The 23,639-nt window shown below is 35.1% G+C and overlaps 1 protein-coding gene across 1 annotated transcript in view; it reads left to right on the top strand.

Moving 5' to 3' along the window:
• The first annotated feature begins 635 nt into the window (after positions 1–635).
• LOC150105182 (general transcription factor II-I repeat domain-containing protein 2-like) overlaps positions 636–23,639 on the top strand; it is a 61,853-nt gene continuing 38,849 nt past the window's right edge. The window contains exon 1 of the mRNA XM_090395133.1: positions 636–1,078. Within this exon, the coding sequence (XP_090251259.1) occupies positions 636–1,078 (443 nt within the window). The remainder of the gene's footprint in view (positions 1,079–23,639) is intronic.

Below are 23,639 nucleotides of genomic sequence, written 5' to 3'. Positions count from 1 at the left end.
CGACATAATAAATGGAGCTAGAGCTCTTGCTTCCTACTTTTACCACGCAATAGATGTCTCTCTATGTGCGCCATGGGTACGCTGGTACGGCTTTCAGTATGGAATTGTAAACAGTCGAGTTGACACTGAAGAAAGGTGCAGACGTTACGTGTGTTTGTGGCGATTTGGCGAGTAATGTTTTCATTAGTAAAAATTTGGCGATTTCGTGATTATTAAACCTAGCTTTCTAATTTTCAATTTATTTTTTTTTTTATTCCAGCATGGCTTCCACAGCGTCTCAAAAGAAAACCGAACCAAAAAAGAAAAATTATAGAAGAAGGAAGATTGTTCAGCGAAAAGTGGACAGACGACTACTTTTTTGTCGAGGCAAATACTAAAGCAATCTGCTTAATTTGTAGGGAATTTGTGCCAGAAGGCATTACACGCAAAAACATACTGCGAAATTTAGTGCGTATCAAGGGATGTGTCGTAAAGACAAAATAGCGGAACTGAAAAAAAGTCTATCATCTCAACAAATTTTTTTTAAAAAAATAACAACCGAAGCGGATTCTATTGTAAAAGCTAGTTATGTGGTTGCAAACTTGATAGCAAAAAAATCAAAATCGTATGCCGATGGTGAGTTTATTAAGCAATGTATGGAAAGCGTGGCAGATATAATTTGCACTGATAAAAAGGGGTTTTTTTCTAAAATCAGTTTGTCTCACCAGACTATAGCCAGGCGAATTGATGAAATAGGAAAATCTGTCGAAAAAGGTTTGGAGAGTAGAGCTGCTAATTTTAAATTTTATGCTTTGGCGATAGACGAAAGTACTGATGCTACTAATACAGCTCAATTGGCAATTTTTATTAGAGATATTGATGACGAATACAATATCACTGAAGAAATGGCTTCTTTAGTGCCATTAAAAGACATAACTAAATCAAGAGATTTATACGAAGCAATGAAAAATACGTTAAAGCGATTTTCTTTGTCCATTGTGAACATATCTGGTATAGCTACTGATGGTGCCCCGGCGATGATAGGTAAAAGAGATGGACTTGTAAAATTAATAGAAGATGATGCAATTGCCTCCCATAAGTATGATGAAATATCACTGCATAGTACACCAAGAAAATTTATGCGCAAAAGCTTTAAAGATGGATAACGTCATGCAGATTGTCATCAAGGCTGTAAATTTCATAAGGGCCAAGGGATTGAATCATCGCCAATTCCAGGAATTCCTTAAATTTATGGATGCTGACTATGGGGGACATCATTTACTTTTCGGAAGTAAGATGGTTAAGTCGAGGTAAAATGTTGAAAAGATTTTATGATTTGCAAAATGAAATCAAGTCGTTTATGGAATCAAAAACAAAATTTGTGCCAGAACTTGAGGATGAAAACTGGCTCACAGATTTGGCATTTTTAGTAGACTTGACCGCTCATTTAAATGAGTTAAACATGCGTCTTCAAGGTGAAAATCAACTGATCAATACAATGTTTCAAACTATAAGAGCGTTCGAAATGAAACTGAATCTATGGCAATCTCAAATTAAGGCAAACAATTTTATGCATTTCGACACGTTGGCTAAACACGGTCCTGTGAACAACGAAAAATATGCAGCCTTGCTTTTCGATTTGATACAGGAATTTGAGAAGAGGTTTCAAGATTTCCGGAAAAAATCATCAATCTTTTGATATATTTGCGACTCCATTTTCAGTCGACATAAACATATTACCTGCCAATTTTCAAATGGAATGCATAGAGCTACAATCTGACATTCAACTTAAAGAAACATTTAATCATGTCTCTTTACTGAACTTCTATAAGCTACATCTTCCCAGAGAAAAATATCCCTCGCTTCACAATCATGCCTTATTCATGTCATCGCTATTTGTAGGCACCTACATTTGTGAGCATCTATTTTCAAGGATGAAGCACACGAAGAATAAAACTAGAACCAAAATATCTGATGAGCACCTTGAGAACTCACTGAGAATTGCAATTACTTCCATCGAGCCAAATATCGAAGCATTAGTGTCTCAAAAACAATGTCAAACATCTCACTAATTTCATGTCGCTGTCTTGACTTTTACTTTTATAATAAAAAATTCATGATTTAATTAAGTTTAAATTACTTAAATATGTTAACTATACATTCTACGTTTTTTTGCTCATCAGCTATCGTTAGTGTATTTTATGTGTGGCCCAAAACAACTCGTCTTCTTCCAATGTGGCCCAGGGAAGCTTTGGACATCCCTGGTCTAAAGTGTATTACATTATTTGTTCAGATGGCAATTTGAGGTTCGTCAAAGGATAAATTATGTTATCACACGCCAGATAATAATTCCTTTATATGACTCGTATAAACCTAGTCATCAAGGATTTTTATAACCAGCATATTAAAAGGAAGTTGACCATTTCTTAGTTCAAGTGCTTATTCCTTAAATCTTTCGCAATCACATCAGCCCATTGAAGAATATTTGTGTTTGCTCAGTTATATTTTATGAGCTCTTATTATTATCAGCCCAAAACAGGAATTTTTATTTTATTCTGACTTACGTTTAGCACAGTAATTCAAGCAACTACTCTCTCTCTCTCTCTCTCTCTCTCTCTCTCACACACACACACACACATTAAAAACCATTTTAATTAAAGTAATATAATTCTGAACATTCACCATTAACAGATTTTATTAAAATATTGTTCCAATAAGAAAAATGTGAGTATTTTTCAACTTTAGAATAGCAAAACTCACGATTCTTTGTGATAATATCCGATTACATACCAAAGGCTGTCAAAGCACAAAATATCTACATCTAGTCAACGACACAGCTACCATGATATAATTAAATAAAAAAAAAGCATTCCCAATCTACCATCCTAATACCATTTTAAGATGGATATTTTGTTTAATAAATTGAAAGGAAATTAAATTTCTCTAAAAGAATAATAAGTAAGAGAATAAAATAAGTATAAGTAAGATCAAGTGAACCCAATATTTATCTGTTATCACTATCATTAAAATAATACATTTAAAATATATATTTTACTCTATATAAAAATGAAATAGTGTATTAATTTATTATAAGAAAACTTTGCAAATTTGAAAATATAATAAATATTTTTGCTGCAACTATGTATTTTATTTAATTTTAAATGAAATTTTATTATTGTTTTAATGTTTATTCATTTTAATGCATGAAATCTGAGATGAATTAGATATTAATTTTTGGAACATAACTTGCAATAATTGTCGCAATATCGCAAAAAGGGTTCTTATCAAAACGTTTCAATTTTTTTTATCCCTATTGATGCCTATATTCAGAGTTGTGAAGATAATAAACGAATTCTTTACACAACTTTGATTTTCTATTCGACTTCCTTGATGTTTACCTCCTATCGAAGCACATCTGAGGTTTCCCGAGCTTTTAAGTGCTCGACACGACCCAGCACTGCTAAGAAAAAAACCGAAGTACGAATCCGTGGCCATTGACCCCTGACCGCTTTCTAGGAGAGAGTTTACGACAGTTAACAAACGAAAAACTAGCAAAAGACTCCATCCACTGCTTCCGATAGTCCTACCGATGTCCCTTTTAATGCCGTCTTTTCGCTGTGAGCATTGCGAAGTCGAGCGACACGTGCTTTCACCTTTCTGCAAAACCAAAGTACACGACGTGTTAGAACGCTCAAAATCCGAAATGTCATCGCTCAAATGATGAATTTTTTGATGCGACCCAAGTTTGATTTATGGGCGAAGTGCATCATGGGAAAATGCCTTCTTGTTGCACACATCGCATAAATAATAACTTTTGCCCGTGCCAGATCGGGAAGTTTCGCCACTTTTGAAAATATTTAGTGTGAAATATTGTTCCATTTTTTTTTTCGATTCGGATATTATTTCGGCTTCTTTCTTCATCAGTGAAGCCACATGGACGTTTTCTAGTTGTAAGTCTTGAGGTTTCGTATTTCAAAGACTCCATGAAATTATTGAAAAAAATGCTTAATTCAACTGAAAGCTTTGGTACATCAGTTCTTATAGAATTGTGTTATTCGATAAATACAGAAATTAATATATAAAACATTAAATAAAATTTTAAGTATATTGTATAACTTTGATATAATTTAAAATTTTAACAAAAGTTTAATTAAAATAATATATTTTATAAGTACACCTTTTATTTATTTATATGATTTCTGAATTTAAATTTCGACTTTTTTCTCGGGGATTCATTCAATCCAATACCTTGGAGGGTAATGGATGGCAATGCTGTAGCCAATGAAGTTCTAACTGAGGCTCGGCTATTGCTATTACCCTCCTGCCATGATCAGAGCCTTAATTGCCCAATAACACTTTATCCCTACACTGTCCTCTACAGATAACGGGTAATAAAATAATATGAAAAGCATTCTTGCTTCGCTCCTTTAAGCCAGTCCTTATATAAGGATAAGGATCAATTTGAAAACAGATAAACGAGTTTTCGTTTTTTAACTGAACGTTTTAATGCAAAAACATTCATTACTGTTCTGATCGTGAACTTTACTTTGTAGGTTTACAATAAAATAATTAAATGATATCTCGAAACAATAAATATAATATAATATAATATAATATAATATGACAATATCTGAAAAAAATGATGGCATTCAAATGAGAAAACCCAATAAAAAGTAAAATAGTGACAGATAATAAAATATTAGAACCAGTAAATACTTTCAAATACTTGGGATGTGATTTATCATACGAAGAAGAAAAAGACAGACACTAAAATATCAAAGTAAATGGTATAATATATAATATATTTAAGCTACCCCTAGTACAAAAACACACTAGAATTAGACTATATAATGTGTTGTCAAAACCAACTCTACTATACGAAAGCGAAACATGGACCATAAAAAGGAAGGATGAAAATCGAATTCAAACAGCAGAAATGACATTTCTGAGAAAAACTGCTGGATATATCAAGTGGGACCATGAAGAAATTTTACAATCCCTGAATATAAACCAATTAATTACTACCTAAGAGTGTATAAACAAAAATGGACAGAACATTTAAATAATGGACAACAGGATACCAAAAATATTATACAAATATAAAATAAGTGACAAAGAAGAATCGGAAGGCCAAGAAAGAGATAGCAGAAGACCATAACAAGCCACCTGGCCTAAAATCTATGTTAGGAAGAAGAAAAATATAAGAATTTTAAGCTAATTGTTTGTCAATACCATTAGCGTTCCGAAACTAAAAGCAAACAAACAAAAAAAAACCCAGCTAACTCCTTTATTCCCTTTTTATGGAGTAGGCGTTTTAGCCCTATCTATGACATTAAAGCACGCATTGCTAAAGCATCATCAGAACTTACAGCCACTTTTGAAGGACAATAAAATACAGCCAGCTACAAGACTCTACCTCATCGATACCCTTGTTCACGCTGTCTTATTATACGGAGGTGAGATGGACATTGCTAAAGGAAGATGAAAAAATATCATTTATCTTCGAGAAGAAGTACTATAGAAAACTTTTGAAGATACCATACACGGCACACATTAGAAATGACGAGGTTAGAAGGAAAATCGCCTCCATTGCCAGAACACAAGAAAATATCCTCACTAAAATACACTCCGGTGGCTAGGTCACATAGCTAGATCAGATAGATTAGCACTAAATGGCTGGACATTGGAAACGACCTAGAATCACCTGGATAGGTGATTCTAGGTCGTTTCCAATGTCCCGATATTAAGATACTAAGGAGATCGCAAGATAGAAACACCTGGAAAGAGAGAAAGAGGATGTTAGAACTGCCACCTTTATATTGTCCCCAACGGTCTACATCAGCTATGGGTGAAGAAGACGTTTTAGAGACCGGGTAGGCGGTTCAATCTCAACTGGGAGCAAATCAGAGATAGCTGGTCCAAGACCATCACTAATTTTAAGCAATATCCAATGAAAGACGGCAGACAAGTACTGCCATCTCTTGTTACCTAACCCTAACAGTGTATGTTATTGTCTGAAATAATGTGGGGGTTATACCGCTTTCCCGCCAGAGATTGACTTAGTCGGTAACCGGTAGAAAAATGGTTTAGAAAAAGTTCTCTACTCGGAGACTAGAACTAAACTTAAATCTTTCAATACTAATTTAACTGATTCGTACATGATAGGTGATTGAATTCACAATTCACATATAAAAGGAGTGTACATCATCAAAAAGGGTGGATATGGAACTATAAAGTTGGTTATTTTTCGCTATTCCGAAGAGTGAGTAGTTAAAGTTTAAGAGGACTGAACGTAGAAGGAATGATTTTAGAATATCATAGAAGATGGGGAGGAAATAAAATACCCTCATGCACACGTTGGAAGTTTTAAATACAGTTTTTTAGCTTTTCCATGAAAACAAAAAAGACTTCACACTTTATTCTGCGCAATCTCTATTCATTACTTATTCAGTGCTTTACATAGTGAGACTAGACATTGAGATTCAAGCACAAGCTAAATTTAATTAAGAAATTGCATTTAATGTACTAAAGCAGTGCTCTTCAATCTGAACGGTACCGCCCTCTAGTGTGTGATTTAAGTTTTCAGATGGGCGGCAGAATATAGAATTGCATGCTGTATTAAAAACATCCAAAATATACAAACTCAAATTTGTAAGAGAATGTATGTGAAAAGAAAAAGTTAGTATAATAAATAAAAAGTTAAAAATATATTTGTGAGATACGACAAATAATATAGTACAAGATTGTTCCAAAACGATTTTTATTCGTCGTGCCATGCTGTTGGTTGAATGCTTGCAGGGCATACAGATGTGCGGGTACTGAACATACATAAAATAAGATTGTGCCCAAACGTTTTCGTTCAACGCGCCACGAGATTGGTTCACCGATGCACACAGCCTCTGTGATTTGACCGAAACGTATATTTTAGTGCGTGGTCTTGCCACTGATGAAATTTCTGATTTTTTCGTATTGTTATTATTGTTGTGTTAAAATTTGAATAATTTATGCAACAAATATTGAAACTATGTCTCAAAAAGAAAAGAAATATGCTCTTGGCTATTTAGCAGAGTATCAGATGATGGGTTCCATCGAATCTATTACAAACAAACAGCTTCCAGTGTGTTTACTGTGCCACAAGACATTTTTGTAACGAAGCAATGAAACCAAGTCGATTACGAGAACATCTTACTACGAAGCATCCGAAAGATAAGTCCATTGAATATTTTCCAGAACTAAAAGAAAGATTTCAACATCGTTCTACAATAACTGCATCATTCAAGAAACAAAATGCAAAGAACGAAGATGGATTAACTGCAGTTTATCACAATTAATTGCAAAAAGTAGTAAAAGCCATAACATGGCTTTTACCACTTCTCTATCAAAGAATGCATCAGGATCCAACTGAAGTTATAAAAACATTGCCCCATTAGTGATACCACAGTAAGGCGACGCATTGACTTATAGCTATTCTCCAAAACTCATTGTTTTTCATGGAGTTGGACGAGTCTATCGCAGTTAATAATTTATTGATGGCAGATGTGCGGTACCTTGAAGAAAACGGTACATTGCAAGAAGATATGTTATTCACTTTAAATCTTATTACAGATACAAAAGGATTATCAATATTTACTGCTGTGAAATCGTCCCTTGCAAAAAATAATATATCCTTGAACGATATTGTTGCATGCGCTACTGACCTATCAATGATATGTCGCTATCGTGGGTTTTTTGCTTATTTGAAGGAGGTCAAACATTTTGTGCATTCATTGTGTGGAACATAGGCGGCATCTTCTAGGAAAACATTTCAGTACAAGCCTTCATTCTTCATTAAATATAATAATTATGGCTATAAATAAGATCAAATCGAATGCCAAATAATTATAGAATGTTTCAACTGTGCCAGGACAATAATGACCAATTTATTAAGTTACTGTTACACACAGAAGTTCGTCGTTCTCAAAGAGTGCATATTTAACTCGTTTGGTTGAATTATATGGGAGTGTCATAGACAGGGGCGGCTAATGCATAGGCATTATGGAACTGCGGCACCCTCTATTTTTCTCGATATATTAATTTATTTATTTATATTCGCTTGTAATATTTAATTTTATCATCAACAATCCTATACAATTCTCTTATTTTGTATAAAAAATAATAAAAATCTATCTTGTAGCACTTAGGAGGGCGAAGGGCGCTAGCAGCACTGTGATTAGCACAGTGTCATATTGCTACGCGCGCAAGCATATGCACGTCATAGTGAGATGCGAGCTATTAGCGTAATGCGGCACTGTCCGTCGCGCAGTTCCACTGTTGTTTATATGCAGTTTGCGCCAGTAGTAGAGTGTACGTAGTGCTTATCATGTTTACTCCGTCTCTTTAAATATTTGGACATTGCAATTAAAAACATAACATTTGTTATAATAATTTTTAAATAATTTTGAATTATACCAAACTGTATAATTTTATCGACAATAAACAATATTTTTTAATGTTAATTTTTTTTAAATTTTTACCATAATTTTGATATTTTATGGATAATAAACAATATTTTTTCATGTTTAATTTTTTTTTTTAATTTTTACCATAATTTTGATATTTCATCCAAACACGTATACACTGTACTTACAGTGTGTATGTATATTTCGAAAGTTGCAGCACCCCCATGGTTTCAAGCCACTAGCTTGAAATCATGGGGGTGCTGATTTCTCTCAACAATTAAAAACAATAAAGCATGATGCATTTTATTTGGCAGGCATTTTTAAGAAATTTAATGATATTAATTTGCAGCTTCAATGAACCGATATATCATTTGTCAGTTGCAAAAACGTGTTATTATTTATCGAAATTTCCTTCATAATCTTTTGAAGAGAGAATCTCATCAGTTTCCAGAATTGCCGTCAATAAAAGATGATGTAACCCCAGAGGAGATTGAAAGGTTCAGTAGGCACATCAATGAACTTAAATTGGATATGGAGAACGATTTAGTGATTATGTGAATATTAAATCCAACATCATTTCAAAGCCGAATACAGAAACTATAAAAGTTTCGTGCGAAAATTGACCAGAGAGCTTGCGGGAATACACCTCCGCTATACTACGAGTTGCCCTAACCGAACCTAATAGGAAAAGCACGAACGCTAAAAGCGCTCGTATATTCGCCTCCTATTGGTCCATTTCGATAAGGTTTCCCTGGTCTGACAGCTGTTTCAAACTCATTCGTTTTTGTCAGAGACTAGGCAGAAACCTTATGGACTGGCTTAAAGGGGCAAAGCAAGAATGCTTTTCATCTTCCCCGTTATCTGTAGAGGACAGTGTAGGGATAAGGTGTTATTGAGCTATTAAAGTCTGATCATGGCAGGAGGGTAACAGCAATAGCCGAGCCTCAGTTAGAACTTCATTGGCTACAGCATTGCCATCCATTACCCTCTAAGGGTATTAATCACCGCATCTCACGGTCGATTAATCACGGTCCACAGCCAATTGGCGTGTGTTACTTCAGTATCAACTGATATAAGAAACAATTACAAATCTCTTTCAAAAATTAGCAAATTAAGACAAAATTTTTAAAAATTTCAATAATAAATATGTAATACAAAAATGTTATATATAAATTATAATAATAATAATAATAATAATAATAATAATAATTATTATTATTATTATTATTATTATTATTATTATTATTATTATTATTAAGAGCATCACATTAAAGAAATTTAATTTCTTTTTAAATGCAAATTTGAATTAAACTGAAGCTAATAATTAGCTTTATCGTGTGATGAAATTGACCTCAGCATTTCGTTTTTCCTAGTCTGAAACACGTAAGTAAAATATGCCCTAGACCATATCACAATTTTCGTCGCCTTGCTTTTGCCCTGCCCTTCTGCTTGAAATAAATAGGATTTATCGCTGCAAGACCTTTATCCAATCCTTTGGTGTGCAAATGAACATGTATCTCCCCTTATTGTAACCATTATTAGTAAGAAAGGCGCGGTGCCTTTCTATTGACTTGTATGGTCCACTTGAGCGTACCTCTTACATCGATCAGCTGTTTTGACAGATATCCGACGTTGACTACTTGATGTCTTTGAAAGAAAAAAAAAATTGCACTCCATACTGTGTCACTTGACCATTCAACATTGACAACGGTATTCAAGATACTTTCATAATGTCTGGTTTACACTATATCTCTCCCACCTGATATTAAAGTCATGACCTTTGGCCATTACTACACACACATGAACGCAAATGCTATCTTCCGGAAGCAGCTTGCCATATATTTATGACCAGAGCCTGTCACACGTTATTCACCATAAGAATATCTTTAAATCTTTTAGCCACTGAGTGTATATTAGAACCAACGATTAATATGCTCTGCGCTTTTTCCACGGATGTTTCTACGATATTTTTCAATAGAACTGGCAGTTTTTGGTCCCTACGTTTATCTAATCTTGCTAAAGCTCATTATAATCAGCTCTTCAGATCCGCGGAATCGAACCCAGTTCTTTCCAAACAAAGGAGGAAAAAAGTTGCATAATTCTTGCAAAGTCTTACGGAAGAAGAACTGATATTTAGTTGGAAGCCAAATCAAGTATCAGGCAAGTGTGAGAAAGGATGAGGAGGGTGTATTACATTCAGGAGCGAATTCTCCATGCTTGCTATGCTTGCTGCGCAAGTTCATTACTTGAGAAAGAAGTAATATTTATTTGTTAATAAATGCATGCATTTATAAGCATTCCATTTAGGCTTTTATTTTTGTAGACAGAAGACGTCTTAAGCTTGCGCGGCAATTATTGAGCTTTGCGTTGTGTATCGAAGGTCGATGCTTGCTCGTCTAGTCAAAGCTACCTTTGGCTTGCTCGGTTGTAGGAGCTTCCAGGTCCTCGCAGCAGCACTGTGATTTCATGCTCGCGCATAGCCATTTCTCACGTCGTCTCACTCTGTTGCTTAAACACAGGCCATACGCAGTCAACGTAGCTCTAGCCAGTGAGCTTCAGCCAGTCTTTACAAGTGTGCGTGTTGATTGGGAAAATTAAGTTACAACCAACTTTGTTATTGACCAGTTCATAAAGAAGAACCGTAGGGTAGCATTTGTATTCAAGTAGCTAAATTGAAAAAGACAGAATATCATTGGTAAAATAAATGTTGTATTTATATGATTAAATGTACATAAATTTCTAAATATATAGTTTTAAATGGTCAGTAATTCATTATTCCGCTAATCAGACTTCAATCACACCTCTCACTCCCTGAATGATAACAAGGACAAGCGTGAATTTCAAGACCGGCATTCGCCCCTGATTACATTTCATAATTGTGTGAATCCTTCTGGCTGGTTTGTCTGTTTTATTCGGGATGAAAAATTCGACTTCCAGAGAGGGAGAAAATTAGCTTCCTCAGTATGATAAGCCACCTTCAGGGAAAACCTTTAGAAAATCTTTTCTTCTCCCTAGAGAAGAATTGAATCAATCGAACTTTTTCCAAACTAAGGACTTCTTCAGCATCGATTGAGATACGAAGACTGCGCATTAAGCATCGGAATATAAATCAGGAGTATGCGAATATCTACAATGCACCATCTATACCGGAAAATGTTTGCTTTTAAGCCTGGGGAAGTGCGGGAAAAAAATGCTTACTAACCGACTAAGAAATAACGCCAAAAAATCTAAGGAATTCACAATGCAATCTATCAAGAAGTAAGTTAGACGGGAGAAAAACCTAAGGAGTGTTCACCAGTACGGCGTGGTCGAGTCAGCGTATTCTGCATAGATCTAAATAGTCCAGAACTCCCTTTGTATCCCCCCACCCGGCAACAAGACGTTGCTACACTTCTAATACAGAAAAAGAAGCCTTAATGCTCGTATCGAACCAACGCGTTCTTGACAGAAAAGCCGGGGTAATAGCACATAGAAACGGTGGGACCACATGGAGAGGGGGGATTGTACGATCACAAGACGCCATTAATGCCGACACCAGGCACTTCCATCTGGTACTCGCCGAAACCTTCGGGAGAAAATTATTGTAAGCGCTCGCGCTGTGCAGTGAAAGCGACAGAGGAAATGAAAACAGAAAGAGAGAAGGAAAAGCCAATTTACTGTTTTTCTTTATGTAAAAGTCACCAGTTCATTTAATTAGTACACAAATTTGTAACTGAAGATATGCAGCTTATATCTCAATAGCTCTAATATGTGGAGAATGTGTAATGTAGAAAATATGTAGAAAGTGATGTCTAAATATACTTGAGCATGTAAACCATATCATTCAAAACATAGACTACCATTCCTTGTCCATCTATTATTGTAATCGTTCCATTAAAATCTATTTAGATGCAGAGTTTGAGCAGAATGTGGCAAACACCCTTTTGATTTTTGCATACGAAAATTATTAAATTGCAGATTATACTTTGAATGATGGATACAAGCGGTGATCAATATACTCTTGGCAATGCTGTACCCAATGAAGTTCTAACTGAGGCTTGACTATTGCTGTTACCCTCTTGCCATGATCAGGGCTTTAATAGCTCCATAACACCTTATCCCTACACTGTCCTCCAGATAACGGGGAATATGAAAAGCATTCTTGCTTCGCCCCTTTAAGCCAGTCCTTATAAGGACTATATAAGAATAATGGATAGTGAGTATTGTAAATTTATTTGCTGTTCCAATTTGTCACTTTTCCTATGTGTAAAATCAGGCTAGGAGATACTATCGCACTCTATCAATACAAATTTCGATATACTCAAAGACCCTCGTGCACCAACACGTTACAAACGAATTTTTCTGAGAGAAAAACACGAGATAAATAAAATTTTAATTTTATGGTATTATTACTTACATATTATTATTATTACATATTACATGAAAAACTTTTTTCATCATTCCCACACACGAATGGTTGTAAATATAGATTACATCAGAACCAAGGGTAAAGTAAGATTTTTTTTCTATCATTTTAAAATTTTTTATTATTTTTACGTAATCAGGAAACTGTTTTCTAGAGAACAAACATGAAAAGGGTTAAAGAATTTTTTGAGGGCTCCAATAAATGAGACGGTAATCTCAAACCAAGCGACTAACATTCATCTCTCCAACCTAAAAAACATTCACAAATATCCAGGACAACAAGGAGGGGGGGGTGAATTCGAAGCCATATCCTGTTTCACCTTTCATATACTTTCAGTCTATCCTCATATCCTACATTCCATAACCTGATATCTTCTTTGTAACAATTCTTTGCCCCTCTCCACAGTTTATTTATCCTCCACGAAATCCAAGACCAAATTTGTGCACAGCACAAACAGTACAGTACGTTCTGTTAGGTGCGTTCATATCAAGGTGTTTTAGAGAAAAGAACAACTTCCTGATCTTTTAATCCATGTTCGATTTTTCAATGTGATTTTCGAACTTCAACTTATCCATCTACCATAACCTGAAGATTCCCAGCATTATCAGTTTCTCCAAGCACAATCCTGCCAATATAATATGTCGATGGAAATCTCATCACGCCCAAGTACATGACTTTACATTTATTAACATTAAACTGATAGCCATCATCATCATCATTTGTCCACGTTTGCAGCCTATTCAAATCATTCTGCAAGTGCTGTATATCATAGTGTATTTAATTTTCCTACGATTTTACATTTAGCAAGCAATTGAGCATATCTCCTCTTAAATCCTTCCCATTGTCATCAATGTAAAGATTGAACCTTGGGATACACTTTCACTTGGTATCCTGGAAAACCTTAGCAAAGTCTAATAATATCGTAGTGCATCCTTTCCCCTTGTCTACTTCAATAGTAATATTGTTATAGAATGTGAACAAATTGCTAAAACATGACCTGCCCTTAGTAAACCCATGCTGTTCATTGCAAAGTAAAGATTCTGTCAACCTATTTCTGTATGCGATCCCTACAATATATGTGCTTATTTGACCACTATTCGTGGTCAAATAAAGCACATTAACGACGGCAGATTACGTGTTCGAAATGACACTTTTTCTTTCAAGACTGGTTTCGTAGACTCATGCGAAGGTTCGCTGTCATCTTGGAGAACAAAGATTGGGACATCTGCTGGACATATAATGTCATTTTATCCCTTACTTCATCAAGGTTTGAAGGCGGGTCATGGTGGAATACACATTCCTTGGTCCGCGCGGTTAGCCTAGTGGCTTTGTGCTTCGCTATGCCTGGGGAAGGTGTGTCCTAGGATCGATTTCCGTCCACGACGTGAGGAGCTTAAGGATCTTCCTGAGCCATAGCCAAGTTAGCCGGTCTTGGGCGTGGACAGCAGGGTTTTTCTGCCAGTTTATCTGGGGTTTTTCATCCCGCAAGCAGACGAACTGGCCCCGTGAACACACACACAGATTACAGCCAGGAATATTGACCCAGTCATAGGCCTCATTCATCAACTGTGCCAGTTCCGAGCCCGGATAAAATTTGGGGGGGGGGGGTACAGAGATGGCGCCAAACCTCCCTGTAAAAGTGACTCATGGCCGTTGTATCAGCATACGAAATTATTATTATTATTACTCATTCCTTGGACCATTTACACTATCAACTCCGTATAAATCCAATTAATATGCAAGGAGAGATGCGTTTTATCGTCTACTCTGAGACTTCCAACCTCTTTGGTGGAGGCCTAAATGCTTGAAAAAGTTCCATGTTGCTCTGTAGAACAAGGTTCCGTATTATCTAACTGAGGGGTATCCAACCTTACGTAATTCGTGGGCCGCACGAGAAAAAAATTATCCGAGGGCCGCATCGCAATGCGTATCTAGTAATTTGATGAGCAGCAGCGACACAACCTCGAAAGCTGAACAAACGAACAACACTAATTGCGCACTAATCGCGCGCTCACGTTCCCCGTGAGCTCCGGGAGCATGAGCGTCGGAACAAAACAGTGTAAGAACGCTTCTTTGACACATCTAATATTTAAAAAACACGTGTGTATATAGTGATGTAAAAACCAAATAAAATTACCAACGTTGAGATTATCGATTAGTGATAGAATTAAAATATCTAATAAGCATTCGATTCAAATTATTATTTTATTTTTTCGCTCGTGAAAATCAAAACCTACAGCCGGGTCGCACAAAATCGCACCTCGGGCCGCATGCGGCCCGCGAACAGCACTTAGGACAGTCCTGATCTAACTAATTACTCACATTATTAATGCACAGATTCACAACTTTTCTGTGAGATTCACATAAAAAAATTAAGCAAATAAACTGGAATAAATTATTAGTAATATGTTATGTATACATTTATAACTTTCTGATTTTGTTTGTACAAGTAATGAATTGTTGCGTTTACTTTAAATAAGTATTGGATAAAAGTAGAAGTTAATTTAAAATTTTTCATTTTATTAACGAAGGGTAAAATATCCTCCTTTTGCGGATCCTGATAGCCTCGGAATTACACTGTAAATTTAAAATGAGGGGAGGAGGAATTTCATTTTATCTTTTCGCGATCGTATGTTTATATATACAATGTTAAGGCAACTCGTGACAAAGGTGAGACAAGTTTGTAAACTGTTATTACTGTCGAATATTTACAGTTATGCACTATTATTAGTGCACAACTGTAAATATTCTTTGGAATATTATCTTTGGAATATTATCGTTGGAATATTATCTTTAAGAACATCTATTGTTTGGTTTATTCTTGAATAAACTCTTCTAGAGGAAAGATCGGGAGATTCAAGTGACCAGGAAACGTAGCTTAACTACAACATATTTCTTTGAGCAATTTCCCTTACAGTGTGGAATGTTGCGCTATTTTGCTAAATGTCCTCCGACGTTTGAACTCAACGTCATAATTGCTTCAAGGAATATTCTAAGAATTTCATTACGTGGACATTTCTAGTGACTTCTTGACCTGCACAGTCTTCCAAGAAAGACCGGTCAAAGATGTACACATATTTCTGCAGGTCTTTAAAGAGAATGCACTCAAAGGAAGAGTTTGATATTACATGTTTCTAAATAACAGTCCCTTATTGAGGAGTTTCGTCTTATTGACCTTCCGTCGTATTCTGTCCCTCCTGGTGGTCGTCTGAGCCTGTTTTTATCTGAAACATTTCTATGAAAACTTTTAGTATTCCTCCAAGTACTTTGCTCTGAACAGCATCCTGAACATCCAGCTTTTATCTGATCTGTAGGCTCTATAATTAAAGAACTGAATTTTTCATTTGCAAAAATGAAAATTCAATTCTTCTAGGACTAATAGAACCTTTATCTGGACATTTCGAAGACGGTACATGGTTTGTCTCCTGAAAATTTGGTGGTTTTAGTTCCGCAACAAAGCAAACCGGCTAGAAGAACACACGCAATCTACACAAAAAATTACACTTCTACCAAGAGCATTATAATGGTTTCATAAGACGGAGCCTCACTTCCGTCTACGTGCCTCACGGATGTTGTATCATCATCATTATTATTATATGTTAAATAAATAAATGATTATTATTATTAAAATTGAAAAATAAAAGTTGCCTTTATGAATCTAATCCAGTGGCGGCTCGTGGTTTGAAATCATGGGGTGCTGCAATTTTCGAAATATAAATACTGTAAGTACAGTATATACGTGTTTGGATAAAATATCAAAATTATGGTAAAAATTAAAAAAAAATTAAACATGAAAAATTACTGTTTATTATCGATAAAATTATACAATTTGATATAATTCAAAATTAGTTTAAAATAAAATCCAATCCTTTAATTGTAATTAAAGGAATGGATTTACAATTTTTGGACATTACAATTACATCCTTTAATTGTAATGTCCAAATATTTAAAGAGACGGAGTAAACACGATAAGCACTACGAACACTCTACTACTGGCGCAAACTGCATATAAACAACAGTGGAACTGCACGAGGGACAGTGCCGCATTACGTTAATAGAGTAATGCGGCACTGTCCCTCGCGGCAATATGACACTGTGGTAAACACAGTGCTGCTAGCGCCCTCCTAAGTGCTACAAGATGTTTTTATTATTTTTTATACAAAATAAGAGAATTGTATAGGATTGTTGATGATAAAATTAAATATTACAAGCGAATATGAATAAATTAATAAATATATTTATATATCGAGAAAAATTGGGGGTGCTGCACACCACAGTGCCTATGCACGAGCTGCCCCTGATCCAATCGTTAGGAGATGTAGGTGAGGGTGCGTTCCTTGTGAGTGAACTATCAAACAATTTTGGTTGTTGGCGTAACTGGAAAAGAGTAAGTCAGAACTCCAAAACGCTGCGATGGAACCTCTCAAGATGTGTGATCTCTAAGAGAAGAATTCGAATCTTTCTTGTAAAAAAAAATCGAGAGAAAATTTGCTGAAATCTGAAATCAAGTTTCGCATCCTGTCGGCCGCATCACTAAGCCTTTCTTATATTCAAATACGCCTTCCATTCTCCGAATATGTAAACCTAAATTGATGTCAGAGTTGCTTCTGTTGCTATCTGAAGTGTTTTCTTTCTTCAGAACATTAGAATGCACGCATGCGTGTTGTGAAATCCGCCCAAGATATTTATATTTAAATATTATGAAAGTTTTTCCAACCACTTTTCACGCTAATTGTCCTCCGTACGTAATAGGCGAAACGATTGACGTCGGTATGAGGCATTTTCTACCGCGAACAATGCAAGCGAAGGGAAAAATCAATAACGACGGATATCAAGTAGATGTAGCAAAATCAAAAGGAATTTTATGTTCCCTTGTGCAACTTGGGACTAACAAAAAAAGTTGCCTACAAAACGTAATGTTAGCGATATTGGTATGTCGAACGGTTCTCCTGGAGACGGATGAGGCGTAGAAGGTTGGGGTACGGGAGATATTCACATGACATGTTCGGCATTCCATAGACCATGACGCAACGTACCTTTGCCGCTATTCAGAACGGAATTTAACCTGTCATTTTGGTAAAAGCATCGAGCTTTTACAAAAAGGGCAAGAAATAAAACTCACTGGCATGAGGTCATGTGACCAACTTAAAGAAGTTATTCGCATGATTTTATTTGCTCCCGCGATGGTCCTTTTAATGCCGCTAAGCCAATAAAACCAAAGATAGGAAGATGCGAGAACCTGTAATCAAATGTTTCAATTACGCAGTGACAGTGCAGTGCTGAAGATAATACACTACCTGAAAAAAGTTAAGTCTTCCCTTCAATTCGAGTGAATCTAAGAGTAATAATAACCTACAATTAAATTTTAAAATTTTCTGTATTATAATTAGTTGAATAATAGGTTTATAATATCTAGTAAATGAATTGAAATTTATTATAATTAACTAAGTCAGCTAAAATTAAATTAATTAAATGTCTAAAAAACTGAAAATTTTTATATACCAATTTTAATCTTAAATAAATAAATATATAAATAATATATTTATTTATAAAGAAAATATTTAGGTATGGGTATGAGAATGATCCCAAAGTCCTTTTTAGGACTTCGAGGGTAACAAATGGCAATGCTGTAGCCAATGAAGGTTTAACTGAGGCTCGGCTATTGCTGTTACCCAGCCATGACTACGAGCTTTTAAGCTCAATAACATCTCATCCCCACAGATTTTCTTCATTCAGATGAAGGGATAAAGAGTCAAGGACTCAGTCCATCGCCCAGTTCTTTTAAGAACAAAATATTTGAATGATCGAGAGGCTTGTCGGAATCAATCGACCGTGAAATGCGGTGATTGATTCATTCAATCCGATACCCTTGGAGGGTAATGGGTGGCAATGCTGTAGCCAATGAAGTTCCAACTGAGGCTCGGCTATTTCTGTTACCCTCCTGTCATGATCAGAGCTTTAATAGCTCAATAACACCTTATCCCTACGCTGTTCTCTACAGATAACGGGGAAGATGAAAAGCATTCTTGCTTCGCCCCTTTAAGCCAGTCCTTATAAGGATTATAAGGAACAAAATATTTATAATTTATTTACAAATTAAATAATTAGTTATATATAAATTATTTATAATTTATTTATACAAATAAATTATAAATATATAATTTATAATATATAATATATATTTAATAATATATATTAAATATTAAATATATATATTTAATAATATATAAATATATAATTATAAATAATATATATATATAAATTTATTTATGAAATTATTACGTAAATAAGTACATAAACTTTATTTAAATAAATAAATGTATTTACTTATTTGAAATTAATTTCTTTAATTTTTGGTAAATCTTATGATTTGTTATCACGACTTAAATACATACTGCTTATAAGTTGGCATGAATTCGTATTTAACAACAAAAGTAAATTCATAACTTATATATTTCGAGTTCTCTTCCTTCGAACAAGATGGATAGAAACAGGAATTCACCATCGAAGGCATTTGGAACCTATTTTCTTTCTTTCTTTCTTTTTTTTTTATCGTTCTCTGTCTTTTTTAGCACTGATATATTGTTGTTTGTGGTCTAGATCTCATGAAATAATGTTATGACTAACATTATTTCATGAGATTTAGACTACAAAAAACTATAGTTTTGGGTTCAAGGCACTAAAGTAAACGGGAATGGGATTCATGAATATGGATCCAGTAATAACGAAAAATTTATGAGGGAATTCTAAAAATTGTATTTGTTTGGAATTTTGCGACAAAATTCCAAACAGCTTTCTTAAAATTTATTGTGAAAAGGAACATCCAGTTTCTTCCAATTAAAAAATCGAATTTATATATTAAATCATTACTTTTATCACAATTCTGATAATCCTGGTTATTTAAATTTAGGCTGAGCTTTTACTCTATTCCCTAAGATTTTTGCAATACGTCACTATTTTTAAATAATTATTAAGAAAATTTAATATTATGTTAATAAACACTTATTTTTTTATTTATTTTCTTCTTAAAATATTTTTTGGAAGCATAACATAAAACACCATAATGATTAATTAATGATTTAACTTTTATTGTGAAATGTGGGTAAGGATTCATTCAATCCAATACCCTTGGAGGGTAATGGATGGCAATGCTTAGCTAATGAAGTTCTAACTGAGGCTCGGCTATTGCTGTTACCCTCCGGCCATGATCAGAGCTTTAATAGCTCAATAAAACCTTATACCTACACTGTCCTCTACAGATAACGGGGAAGATGAAAAGCATTCTTGCTTCGCCCCTTTAAGTCAGTCCTTATAAGAATAAGGATAAGGCTGTTTGTTAGGGGTTGGGTGAATCAATCGACCGTGAGATGCGGTGATTGATTCATTCAATCCAATACCCTTGGAGGGTAATGGATGGCAATGCTGTAGCCAATAAAGGTCTAACTGAGGCTCGGCTATTGCTGTTACCCTCCTGCCATGATCAGAGCTTTTATTGTTCAATAATACCTTATCCCTACACTGTCCTCTACAGATAACGGGGAAGATGAAAAGCATTCTTGCTTCTCCCCTTTAAGCCAGTCCTTATGAGGCTGTTGGTTATTTTTGCAATAAATGCTGTCCTTCAGTTACCTTTGAAACAAGAAAATAAGCGACAAGAGTAACTTTCAAAAAATCCGCAAGATGGCACCACGAGAATTTTTATTATTATATTTTTTTATCTCTGTAAGTCTATGTTTGCCCGAAGCCTAGCATCTTCGGATATTAAACTGACGTTAAATCTCCTCCTTTTGCTAGAACTGTTTTTTTTTCTATCGTTTTTTCCCCTATTACAGTCAAAAGCGAACCAAACTTTACCATGAGTGATAGTGCAGGTCTGTTTTTATTCTTTAACTAGAACTCTAAATTTAACGAAGTTTGACCTTTGAAGTTTTTTTTATATTTTTTTCCCTTCTACCAAAACAATTTAGTGAAATATTAACTCGCTTTTATAAATTTTAAATTAAACGACGCAATAATTTTTCTGAAGATAATTTTATTTGTATTAGTCCAAGAACTTTTCCTGAAAGACAGAAAACAGATCAGTAAGGGGAAAAAATCATATAAACAACTAACGAAGTTAAGAACCTTCTCAGTTCACAAAGTAGTAAAAAAAAAGATAAGTAAACGCAAAAAAAAGAAAAAAAATCCGATTTATTTCTCCAAAGTTTGGTCTGACGTAAAAAAAAGGGGAAAAAAAAAGAAATCTTTCCCAAAGTAATTCTTCGTGTAGTAACAACCATAATACAAATACTTAGTTGGTCTCTTCATTGTTATATTCTACCAAAAAAGATGTCTATGTATTCTAACAACGACAAGCAATTATTTTAGAATTTATTTTCCTACTATAGTCTTGTAAGCTATTGAAGTAAAACAATATACGTTACAAATGGATTCGCCGATAGTTCTTCGGCATGAAACTCGTAGATCGTAGTTTTCGATCTTAGATTTTCGCATACTGGCTGTAAAATAATAAGGGATTTTTAACCCCTTAATTTAATACGTTACAAATGTTGCAATTGCGAATATAGATCATTATTATTGTTCAGACTCCAAATATTATTTATCCTAGCAACGACACACTATTCGTCAGTTTTCTTAGAGATTAAACCGAGCCTTCTTTCTAGCATATAACAAACGATTGCAAACAAAGTAGCAGAACAAATATTCCTGCTCCATGTGCAGACATATTGAGGGACATTATGACAACTAAAAGAATAATGCTGTATTTATTGGTGCCAAGATCCTTCCTAACTCTCGATTCTTGTTAGAAAGGTTTTTTATCAGCAATCTTCTTCTAAGTGAAGATCACATGTTCCCAAAGCCTCTCTGACTCTACGAGAGAGTTGATATCTAATAGAAACGTGTACAGTCGCAAACCTCTTTATCACCTTAAGACTTAACGCTAGTCTGTGGACTGGTACGCCTCAGCGAAGAAGCAGAGGATGGCGGGGGGGGCGAGACAGAAGGGGTGGATAAAAAGCAGGTGAAGCCGAGTCTTTACGCCGTCAGCAGTTTCGTGTAACTTACTTAAGGTTAAGAAAGCAGAACAAGAAACACATGTGCTTATTGCTTACAGTGTTGGAAACGTGCCAAAAGTCAACGCTTTTTCATGAATAAAGAGAACGATTTGGCGTGAATAATAGCCACTGTGCAACATCCTTCATTCCGGCTTTTTATTTGGATTTTATTTGAGAGTGCAAAAATAAATACCTTCTTTTTTTTCATTTTTTTTTTCTTCTCCTTCGCTTTCAGCGCCTTATCTAGCGTGTGCCTTATCTGCCTGGTCCAGAAAGAATGTCTAATTTGGGTCTGATAGGAATTTGTATCACTGAGATATCTTTATTGCAAATTGTGCCCAGATAAGCACAGACGCAGTATTATAATATATGGTCGTTGCTTCTTCAAGGTTCTTGCACAACTTTTGTGTTTCATATAAGCACGCGAAACGCATTGGTCACGTCTAGTCACAAGATTTAAAACCTCTAACAAATAAAGAGCTTGAAACAAGAGAATAATATGTTACATGATTCATCTCTTCCAGTTAGATTTAAATTAAAAAGAATATTAAGTTATTACACATTGTAAATAACAGAATGAACAGTCTACTATTATAATAAGTTTGTACTTCTTTCAGGCCAGCATTTCCTTTGTCGTTATTCCGATGATGATGTTGGAATGTCTCCATTAGTCCTATAAACAAACCAGCGCCGTGAAGTATGCCTACTTCTAAGCTTCTGTCTACGTAAATTCACATACATATCCAATATTTGTAGAAAGTTTTTTACCTTGGGTGTATTATATGTTAAAGATACCAAGGAATTTTATACTTGGTTTTAATTATTTTTCCAAGTAAACAAAAAGTTTTGCGCGTGAAATATATTCACGTCTAAGCTACTTGTATGTAGAGGATAATCATTTCGTATCACTTGCCTTAGTATGTGCATCACATACTAAGGCTTGCCTTAGTACGTAAAGGTGCTTGATCTTATTAATAATATCAAGCACATTTTGTCTACTTGTATATGAGATATATATGACTTCTGCATTACTTCAACCTTGGTATCTCCCCCGGGTCTGGCTCCCACTGAAGAGACCTCAATAAAGGTCGAATCTGGTCTGAGTAATGGCCCTTCCCATTATACATTGCATTATACAGGGTGTTCGGGATAAATTTGACAGTTTCGTAAGGAAAAAGAAAATCTTCTTTGTATCTATTAAATTTAATGAATTGACAAAAATACATTACAGGCAGAGTTAATTACAATACTATCAACAAGATTTACTCAAAATAACCACCATTAGCATCGATCACAGCTTCAATTCTGCTTCGGAACCCCGAACAAGCTGATGCTACAGTCTCCCTGGGAAAGGCCGCAAAAACTGTTTTAATTTTATCCATTAACTGGGCTTTTGTATTACTGGAAGTGCGATTGGTGTCTTTTTCAACTGCGCCCCATACAAAATAATCCATGGGGTTAAGGTCTGGGGAGTTTGGAGGCCAAACATTTAGACTGGTGAAGTCGTAGAAATTTTCAGACAACCATTTTTGACTTTTCCCAGAGGTGTAGCAAGGGGCCGAATCCTGCTGCCATACATACGGCCTACCATTGGCTACCCTTGTTATCCAGGGCTTGACTACAGTTAGCAACTCCACGAACAAAGCCCGAATTCCAATGCCAGGGTTCTTCAACACCTGTTCCTGCAGATTTGCGAGGAATTCTGCTGTACGAACGCAATCAGATCATCTGCTAGGGATCTTTCTTCTTGCTACAGCCTCG

Source organism: Typopeltis vanoorti, chromosome 7 (assembly GCF_054136105.1).
Source record: "Typopeltis vanoorti isolate ZY-2024b chromosome 7, IOZ_Tvanoo_1.0, whole genome shotgun sequence".
Lineage (NCBI taxonomy): Eukaryota > Metazoa > Arthropoda > Arachnida > Uropygi > Thelyphonidae > Typopeltis > Typopeltis vanoorti.
The sequence above is the reverse complement of the archived record's forward strand: the minus strand, read 5'-3'. Positions and strand labels throughout refer to the sequence as shown.